Source organism: Berghia stephanieae, chromosome 3, assembly GCF_034508935.2.
Source record: "Berghia stephanieae isolate SIO BIC M18660-M18661 chromosome 3, UCSD_Bste_1.3, whole genome shotgun sequence".
NCBI lineage: Eukaryota > Metazoa > Mollusca > Gastropoda > Nudibranchia > Aeolidiidae > Berghia > Berghia stephanieae.
Window position 1 is genome coordinate 41,611,238 of NC_088362.1, and position 11,016 is coordinate 41,622,253.

The 11,016-nt window shown below is 33.9% G+C and overlaps 1 protein-coding gene across 4 annotated transcripts in view; it reads left to right on the forward strand.

Annotated features, from left to right (window-relative positions):
- LOC144967747 (sulfotransferase 1 family member D1-like) overlaps positions 1-9,854 on the forward strand; it is a 13,809-nt gene extending 3,955 nt beyond the window's left edge. For 3 of the 4 annotated variants that reach the window (XM_078905332.1, XM_078905334.1, XM_078905331.1), the window contains 5 exons: positions 1,732-1,940; positions 4,166-4,298; positions 6,061-6,155; positions 6,414-6,594; positions 9,320-9,854. In XM_078905332.1, coding sequence (XP_078761458.1) covers positions 1,732-1,940; positions 4,166-4,298; positions 6,061-6,155; positions 6,414-6,594; positions 9,320-9,447 — 746 coding nt within the window. In that variant the 3' untranslated portion in view covers positions 9,448-9,854. The other variant, XM_078905335.1, reaches the window with a different exon arrangement.
- The last annotated feature ends 1,162 nt before the right edge of the window (positions 9,855-11,016 follow it).

Consider the following 11,016-nt stretch of genomic DNA (forward strand, 5'->3'; position numbering starts at 1 on the left):
TCCGCCTGGTCGTGGGTCCGACCCCCATGGCAGCAAAGTTTTTATTCTCATTTACAAAGTAACTAAAATGCGATCTAATTTAGACAAATTGTCAACTAATGCTGGACCCTATTTTGACCCCTTTAGGGGAGATCATCCATTCACCAATTAATTTCTCTCTTGTTTCAGAGGAAACCATCGAAGCTATCATAATGTCCTTTCCACCTTAATCATGTAGTCTTGATCCTTTTCCAACAACCTTATTACGCAACCATACTGAACATCTTGCTCCTGTGATAACAAAGATCATTAATTATTCTCTTGAAATTTGTATCATCCCCATGTCATTTAAACATGCTATTGTATCCCCATTGTGGAAAAAGTCTAACCTATCTTCTGAAGAACTGAAACATTTGCGACCAGTCTCTAATCTTCCATTCCTCTCAAAGATTTTAGAAAAAGTCGTTGCAATCCAACTCAACGAGCATCTCCACATATTCAATCTATTCGAAGCCTGTCAATTTGAATATAGAAAGTACCGCAACACAGAGACTGCACATCAAAAAAATACAAAGCGGTTTATTGGGTGCCGCTGACCAAGGCAATGTCTCTCTTCTTGCACTGCTTGATCTTAGTGCTGCTATCGACACGATTGATTATTCCATTCTTATTGAGCATCTTGAAAAAACGACCGCATAGCAAGCACTGTCTTTGATTGGTTCAAAAGTTACATTTTTTAATGATCTCAGTCTGTTCTTGTAAAAGGAGTTCACTCCGACCAATTGCCATTAAAATTCGGGGTTCCCCAGGGATCTGTTTTGGGTCCCCTGCTGTCTTCTTTATAGCGATATGGAGTCTTGATCCTAATTTCTTTCCTCTATTTATCATAAATGATAATAAACTCACCATAGAGACAAAGGTTTTAGTAAAAACCCTGTATAGCTTCATTGATATGGTAGTAATTGCTAACTATAAATCAACAATCAAGGCAAAATTTCTGGTGCAATGAAAATGCTTGCTTTCTAACCAATGAAATCCCGTGGTCGTAGCTAATGAAAGCGCTTGATGCTCTTGAACTCATGAATGATATCCAGGCCCCTCAGGGATATGGTTGTTTTCAGTAGGTTAAGCAAAGGGAGACAAAAACCAAACTTTTATCTTGCGTCTCGCATTTGCTTAAGCATTCATTTGCCAGTCAATCACAGAGTATTTTGAACCAGAGAGAAATAAAGAGCAGCAACTGATATTGTTGATGCAGCTGTGCTAATGTAGTTCAAACAAAGTTGAGCGGTCAACACAGCGATGTCATGACCTATCATTATAGACTAGGCGAAGATCATTGTAGTTGAATGAGCTTAGTAGAGCAACGAGTTTTCAAGTAAAAGCACTTTAGAGGAATTCTCACTGTGGAATATCCTCTCATTTATTATAAGATTCTAGTTATTTTGAAATGCATTTAGAAATATCTTTATGCAAAATTTTAATGTAATAAAATTGTCTTTCAAAATAGAATACTTCATTGTACATATTTATTGAGTTAAATGTATAATAATAAGGACGTTTACTTTTAGAACCATAGTTCTGTGTAATGTGGATAGAATTCTTAGTTGTATGGATGATGACTTTACTGTGTTTAACACCTATGTAAAGTGCTTCTAGGTATCAACAAAAAAAAAGAAAAAAAGGGTTAAACGAATGTATATATTATTATTTATACTTACTATTATCATAATAATTTATTCATTGATAAAGGTACAACATGGCTTCAAGAGGTCATTTATTTGATAGACAATAATGCAGACTTTGAAAGTGTGAAGTCAAGAATTGAAGACAGGATTCCTTACTTTGAATTCATTTATCCGGGAATAAAAAATATCAACAACTTGCCGTCTCCAAGGTACATCAAGACTCATTTGCCATTTTCACTCTTACCCAATGACTTCAAAGAGAAGAAGCCAAAGGTAAACACTCTCATTTTACAAATCAAGGGCTCACTCTTTTGTTTAATCAGAATAGCTTTGCCTTAAATGACGTTGATGTATTTTAATTATCATGTAGCATGTTCTGGGTTGAGAGAGTTTGTGTTTCCTTATCAATCTATGAATTAAACAAAAAGAGATGAATAAAGTATATTATTATTATTATTATTATTATTATTATTATTATTATTATTATTATTATTATTATTATTATTATTATATTATTATTATATTATTATATTATTATTATTATTATTATTATTATTATTATTATTATTATTATTATTATTATTATTATTATTATTATTATTATTATTATTATTATTGTTTTAAAATCATTTTAGAAAGTTTCAATGTTTTACACTAAAGATAGATTAGATAGATAGATCGCATATGTTTCTTATTGGTTTGCCTTGGTGATGGCATCTTAGAATCTTATGAAGCCACATTGACTGGCTAATTGTTTAAAGAAAAAAAATAAGCCCAACATTATGTAATGTACTCTAACTCTAACTGCTTTTATAGGATTCCAAAGTTCAAAGCCAAGTAACATGGTATAGGTTACAATGTGGTGCCTATAATGTGCTATTACAATTCCTTTTCCACAAAGAAAAAAAACTGTCATCAGTTTGGTACTTATTTTGAACCTGACTATTGTCAATTTTGTTCTCTCCACATTGCGCCTCAAAGAATGGGCTGACAAATCACAAGCAGAGTGTCATATCACCAGACCACAAAGACGTGAAAATAAAAACTGTTATAAAGCTCTAATGAGTTACTTTGGGATGAGTTGATTGCATATAAAGGGCAACCGGCTCTAACCTTCTCCCATGGTGGGCATTAAGTCACTTGCTGTGTCATCTGTGGGCATTAGGTCACTTTCTGTGTCTTCTATCCCCCTATATATCTGTTTTCTGAGTTGCTTTCTGTCTTCTGAGATTACTTGGTTTTCCTTGCCAGAGTCCTTGGCTGGAAGCGAAACAATCAAATGGTGTTAGTTTAGAAAGTGATATTTTTTTTCCTTGTAAATGATCACTCTGTTGTGTACTGATAGTCCTATATCTTGTAAATATTTGAGTACTCCTATTAGTGGGTTGGGGGTCCCAATAGCTCAGATAGGAGAGCACTTACTTCACATGCAAAGGGACTGAGATCGATCCCGGGGTGAAGTCGTTATTTTTTTCCGACCCCCTGTCCACCCAGCAGTGATTGGGTAGCTGGGTCTGTTAGATCTAGCTGAAAGCACTTTGTGATAGACTAGCGTTCTATCCAAATGGTAGCAAGAAATTGCTATTGTCCAGTTCATACAATAGATACCGGGATTAATTCTGGCTCCATGGGCCTCATGGCTCTGAAGGATTACTAAATTAGTGGGATCCTTTGCTGGTGTCTGGATGAGACCTTTACGTGATCTCAAACTAAGTTCATTGATGGTATACTCCTGGAATCTACATCTGTTCACTATTTGAACCAATTTCCCTTTGTCTTAATTTTTCTTGGGTGTTTAATTGTGATTATACAATTTTCTTCCTTTATACTGGCACTGACATGGCCTAAAAGTGTTGCAAGCACCGTAAAATCTCTAAAAACATTTTTAAAAACAACTGGCTCTAACAGTGTAAGTGTGAGAGAGGAAAATTTTTAAAAAACATCAACAACAAAACAATAAAATTTGTTATGTCTTAGAAATCCATGACTATTCTCTCCAAATAATGTGATTGTGGTTAGACTCTTTTGGTCATAAGACTAGGGGAAGGGTTGGGTTTTAATCAGGAATGCCACTTTTCTGGCTTTAGCAGGAAATCCAGCTTTTTGGCAAGTGATCGGTTCCTCTGGCTTTTCCGGTTATGATGGTCTGATGCAAGCCAGAACTTTAAAAAAAAAAAATTCAGCATTTTCTTTTATCAATTTAGTTTAAAATGTCCTTTAAAAATTTTTTTTCTTATTATTTACTCAAAAATACAATAACAGGTACCTATGATGTTGTACTACTATAACAGTATTCAACTTCGATGCTTTGAAGCCATAAATAAATGGCACATTTGTTCAATTTCCCATCCTTTTTCAAATTTGCCAGGTGGCATCCCTGCTGAATATAAACTGAAAAACCTAATTTTTCTGAATATGGCACTTGCAAAGTTAGACTCGTATACCCTTGATATTCGAATTTATCAGTCAAGAATTGAATTCATCTCTTCTCTTTGCAGACCATCTACATTGCGAGGAATGCTAAAGATACAGTGGTATCACTATATCATTTTGCTCAAAAGTTTTTTAAGCCTGTTGTGACTTACCATGTATCATTTGATGAATTTTGTCAACTTTTTGTCAGTGATCAAGGTAAGCAGACCGCTTGACTTGAATCACATTTTTTACCTTTCAACTTTACCGTCATAGCACAAAGGGTCGCATTTTTGCATATCAGTAATTTGGTGAAATTGAGTTATTGACTGTCATAGTCTTGAACAGAGCGTGAATTATTCTATCTGGGTTTCGTGACTCTAAGTCAATAAATAAATTCTTTATTAGAAAAATAATATATATGACTTGATAGATTAAAAGAGACTGGAGCAAATGGTTTTATGCTCCTCCTGTAAAATTAGCTTCTTTTCTGATTTGTGACTGACCCTTTGTCTTAAGGGGGCAGAATTATAGAATTACATAAGCAAACACGATTCTACATCTCCTGATGAAAAGGAAAGATTGGTACCAGAGCAGTTATATTCATGACTTTGTAACATTATATATACATTAATAGTAATAGGGCAAATTGCTGATTTTTTTCGGTAAATAATTAATTAGGTTAATAAAATAGTATTAATAAAATTCAGAGAAAGTGTGGAGCGGGAACCTATGTCAATAATGTTGAGAAAAATAGGGTATGGAGCAGTTGCCAGACTCTCTCTCTCTCTCTCTCTCTCTCTCTCTCTCTATCTCGCTCTCTCTCTCTCTCTCTCTCTCTCTCTCTCTCTCTCTTTTTCTCTCTCTCTCTCTCTCTCTCTCCCTCTCTCTCTCTCTCTCTCTCTCTCTCTCTCTCTCTCTCTCTCTCTCTCTCTCTCTCTTTCATCCAGGCAGAGGGTGCCGTGTCAGTTGGATCCTGAAATTGGATCAGACACTGTGATAAGAGTATTCTCTGTTTACATCTGGTATTTCTCCGTACTCAGTATTTCTCATCATACTGAGGACAATAGTGATACCCCCCTCCCATGAAAATACAAATTTTAAAGTTTCTCTATTTGGCAGATTTATTTGTGGTGGTTTTTTTATGCACCTCCATTGGAGGTGTAAAATAACGTTAACGGAGATGCATAAAAACGATCCAGTTAGATACACCGTCAACAGATGTGCATAAATAGGTACAATCGGTTAAGATACACCGTCAACGGAGATGCGTAAAAACACTGTTAATTTTATGAAGTCAATGATAATGACAACACCTTTTTCTCTCTGCAAAATCACAATTTTTAAACTCTCAAGTTAGCAGGTTGATTTTGTCAAGTGAATGATATCGACTTCTCTTTTTCCCTTAAAAATGGCATATTTTCACATTTTTAAGTTTGCAGGTTTGTGAACTCATCCATTTCTTAATATTTGATTCATTCTGGAAGAAAAAAAAAGAAAATTAGCTAACTTTCTACTAAACAGTTTAAAGCAAACTGAAATTTGTAAATTGAAAATTGAAAAAGGTTTTGTGACCTGTAATTATCATTTTCTGTACATAACCCTTATCTATAATAGGCCTGAGAATCTTATGCCTAATAGAAGAATTCTGTGTAAATGGCGTTTCATCTTTGCCCATCACCTTACACTTTAAAACTTTCATTTAATTTTTTAAAAATCTACAACAACCACCATAATCATCAACATCATAACCACCACTAACACAACTACAACCACCACCAAATTATCATCGTTGCTACAACCATCACCACAACTTCATCATTATCACAATCATCATCATCATCAGCATAATACTCCTCCTCCTATTCCTCCTCCTCATCATCATCATCAACACCATCATCATGATCAATAGTATTATTATTATCATTAATTTATTATTCATGATATTATTGTTATTATTTTCTTTTAAAAACTTTCACAGTGATGTATGGTCCTTGGTGGAAGCACGTTAGAGAAGCTTGGGAGAGGAGGAATGATGACAATGTCCTTTTTATTACCTACGAGGATATGAAGATGGTAAGTCAGGACTATTGAGTTTGGTGCACTAATTGCAGATTGGCCATTTCAGATTTTAATATGTGATTTTAAAAAATCTGTCCTGTATGAGCATTGTTCTGTTTTTTTGTTTGTTTGTTTTTTTTTGCAGTCATGTATTTTAGGAGGAGGAGGTGGAGGATAGGGGGTGATACTTTTAAAATTTTTATTTGTTTTGTTTTGATTTGTTTTGTCTTTATTATTTTGTCACGTTTATTTTGACTATTATCTTCCTTTAAGGATATGCCTGGTTTGATTAAGAAAATTGCAACATTTCTTGGCAAGACGTTAAGCCCGCAAGATGTTGAAGCAATTGCTGCTCATTGTAGCTTTGACGAGATGAAAAAGAATAACTATGTGAACTACACTTGGTTTTATGAACGAGGTGTTGCTGACAAAGATCAACCTTTTATGAGAAAAGGTATGTGGTGTTAAGAGTTGAACCAAATTTTTTAAAGACTGAGAACACGTTGAAAGATAAGTATTAAAAAATCAGTTTATTGCATTTTTGTTTTGTTTTGAAAGGCTGTCCAGTTGTCTGACTGAAATAAATCTGTATGGAGCTAAGCCAATGGAACTCGTGGCCTGTACAAATGATCGGGTCTCCATGATTTTGATTCGCTTTTTGAAAAGATTTATATGCGAGTTGTTTAGCTGTTCATCTATTTGGTGTCATTCAGGATCATTCTGGTGGCATAGTTTCTTCATTCTATATTTTTTTTAAAAAACATTAAAAATGCATCAAAACGAAAGAAAACAACAAAAAATTCCTCCACCTATACCAACAAGAACAACTCAGCAGCATAGCTTGAATAAACCCCCAAACTGCACAGTAATAGAGGTTTTTGGCTTCTATTCATCAATTCCTCATTGAACCATAAAAACTAAACAATTAAATTATGAAAATCAGTATGATACCATACAGTGGGTAGCAAAAGTATTTGACACAGAGGTTTTTCGCAAAATTCTCAAAAACTAGTGGGTCAAATTTAACGAAACTTATACTCAACATGCTATTAAACATTGTCCATCTAATTTCATAAAGGAAATTGAGAAACGATTTGCTTACAAACCGTTATAATCAAAAAATAAAATTTACCAAATGCAAGTATTTGACACCTTTTATTAATATTAAGTTGCATATCCTCTGTGCTGCCTCATACTCTCCAAATGGTTTCCATGGTTCTCCACGATATGTGTACACGTACAAGCATTTACTGGTTGTTTCATCCATTTCTCTTCGCAAACTAAAATAAACTTGCTTCAATTCTTTGATATTCTTGGGATTTCTTGTATGCACTTTTAACTTTTATTTTTTATATATTTCTTCATAAGATTTAGATCAGGTGACTGCCCAGGCCACTACAGAACTCAAATCTCATTTAAACCATTTATTTTTATTTTTGCTTTGTGTTTTGGATTATTGTCTTCCTAGAGGACAAAATCACTGCCTTTTTATAAAGCTGTAGTACTTTTAGAGAGATGTTTGGATAAAATCTTTGTGTATTTAACAGCATCCATTTTTTCCGTCAATAATTTTCATTTCTCCAACTCCATTTCCCGAAAAACAGCTCCGAATCATTACTTTTCCACCTCCGAATTTCATAGTGGGGATAATTTTCAAAGGATTGTATTCTGCGCCTTTTCCATTCCATACACGGTTACGCATGTTTCTTCTAAATAGCTCCATTTTTGGTTCATCTGTCCAAATTACTACCTTATAGAGCTCATCAAATTCACATAGATATATATTTATAAATTTCAAACAATCTTGCATTTGTTTACGTTCAAGGAATGGAGTCCTTTTTGGTGATCTAAGCTCAGGGCACTAGGATTTAATAATCTCTTGATTGCATCCTTACCGACTTTGTTATCCGCACTCATAAATCTTTCTGAATTTCTGTCAAAAATGGCATGGATCTTTCATTACAGTATGGTTAATGTGTAGAGCATTGGCAATAGCATATTTATGAGGTGGACCACTCCCTTTAATATTTTTAATAGTATCAAATTTTTTGGGACTTTCTAACAGCGGCACCAACTGCACTTACAAGCAAATTAAAATTCTGAAGCTATTTTTCTCTATTCTTATCTATCTTTATGCCTTTTTGTGATGTCTTATTGCGAGTCATTAGACAATTATTTTAGCCCTTTTAAAATAGGATTGAGATACGGGAGTTGCACAGTGTGTAAACTTGTTTGTTTATATCCATGAAATACGTGTTGCTCTCTCATCAGTGGGAATTTGACTACTTAATCATTGCATTTTCAAGTGTGTCAAATACTTTTGCATATGAATGGTAAATTTGGTTTTTTGTTTATGAAAGTTTGGAAACAAAATGTTTCTCAATTTTCTTTATAAAATCAGTATATAAGCATATTGAGGATAAGTTTACATTACGTTAGTTTTTCAGAAATCGGTGAAAAACCATTGTAACAAATTCTTTTTCTACCCACTGTAACTTATGAGTTTTTTGATGCATTTAAAATAAAAAATATAGAGGTCTTAATTGTATGTGATTTATTTTTATGCTTTAGGTAAATCATCATTTATATTATTTTATTCATGCTCCTATTAATCTTTTCACTACTCTCAGCATCATGCAGTCAAGAATACTCTTCTTTCTGTTTTAAATTCTGGGCAATTATCACAAGCCTAAATTGGACTTTTTTTATTTGTCTTAAGATAAAAACATTATATAATTATTGAACATTCTCAAGTAGGATTTTTTTTTCTACCAAAAGTTTTAAAAGAGTAGATAAATGATAACATTTACATGAAATTCCCAACAGGTTACCTTTGCATTATGCAAAGATCCAACAGTCACATGTAATAATCATAAAACAAACACTGGAAAAGTTTGTTATTGTGCTTCATAAGATAATCCTTAGTTTATTTTCTCCCTTTTAAAACGTTGATTAATTGTTTTCTATGGCAGATAAATAAATACTTTTCATATTTCAGACTCTGATTGATGAGATTAAAGGAAAATCATCGAAAACTTTATCAGAGGAGAAAAGATTTTTTGAAATGGTGTCTATATTTTATACTTTAACTCTTCTAAATTTTATTTTTCCATGGAGATTAACTTAGATTTATGAACCTCAACGGTTTATTGTTCTCTTTTTTTTTTTTTTATTCCCAGGGAAAGTTGGGGATTGGAAGGACCATATATCAAAAGAATTTGTTTCGCAGTTAGATGAAATAATGGCTGCAAAAGTGGAACCGACAGGTTTAACGTTGACAGATTCATTTGAGGATAGTGACATCTAAGATTGTATTTGTTTTAATCATTTTAGTAATACAATCTGTCGCCTCTAAGTAAGGTTCTCGAGGCTGAGCTTGGCTTGCACAAATTTGAAATAATGAATTACTTCCCTTGGCATTTTACTCAACATTTGCACCCCAACACATTTCTAGATTGAAATTAACCTATATCAAAAGTGCATTGCCTTCATTGGTTTAGTCATATGAACCTCAGATCTTTTCCTCACTTCAGACAATTAAGAATGTTTTATTTTATTTTTTTTCATCATGTTCATAATTTTGGTGTTCCAAGGATTAGACCCTTCCCATTAAATTTTTTAAAAATCCATTTGTACTTACATGAAATAATTTACTTCGTAAAGGGTACTTAGCATTAAATTGAAGAATCATTGAAATAAAAGTTATTAAATGGACTTTTTTTTTTTTTTTGGTGCTTTTTATATTTGAGGAAATATGATTTCAAAAGGCCAACATTGCAAAAAAAAAAGTGATAATTTCACATTCAGTTTTGAAACCATGTGGAGTAGGTTGGATAGAGAGAGAAAGGTCAAAAGAGGCAGCTATGTGGTCTTGTGATATGACACTCGCTTTCGGATCAGAGTGTCCTGGGTTCGAGCATAGTTGAGTCCTTGGAAAAGGCTCTTTACTCAAATTCTCTCAACTTACTCAGGTGTAAAATGAGTACATGGCTGTTAACAGCGTTGTGTCTGTCTTTCATGTCCCTTCCTACATGTTAAGTGTTGCTGTTAGTCAAGGTCTCCTTGTAAAGCGCTTTGAGCATGTTTAGTGAATATTACACTATTGGTTAGAATCAGCGTGGGTGCGCAACTGGATGCGCAGGTTGACGGAGGTAGGAAACAATAACAAACTCACATGGTTGCCATTACCTCCACCATCATTCTCGCTCACGGTTTGTTGAAAGCACTTCATTACAGGCACGTAATAGTTAATCTAGTTTTTGTTTTGAACATTTCTATTATTATTCTTTGTAAATTGACCCATATTAAAAGAAACATACAAACAAAACAGGCATGACCAGTCACTAACAATGCCGTGTAGTGTGTAGACAGTAACACAGTACGGTGAACATGACTGACACTGGGATCGGAATGTCGGAACCCATGAGTCGTTCGCAACTCTGCCTCACGTATTCATTTAATCAGTCAATTTAATTTTTATTAAGCTTGCGTAAAACATACAAACAAAAAAGACATGATCAGTCACTAACAATGCAGTGTAGTGTGTAGACAGTAACACGGTACGGTGAACATGAATGACACTGGGATCGGAATGTCGGAACCCAGTAGTCGTTCGCAACTCAGCCTCGCGTACTCGTTTAATCAGTCAATTTAAATTTCATTTAGCTTGCCTATTCTTCAAGTTTATGTTATATTCACTTTTTCTATTTAAAAAGGGTAATCCAAACAGACCATAAAAACGATTTTATAATAAGCCGACTTCAACTTCCATCACTTACGACACGAACTTATTTTGGTGGTTTTTTTTAACAAAACCGTTTGACTCAAACTAAAGCTTTGGCATTGGATAAGGAGCGAGGTCCCTGTTGCCATCTTG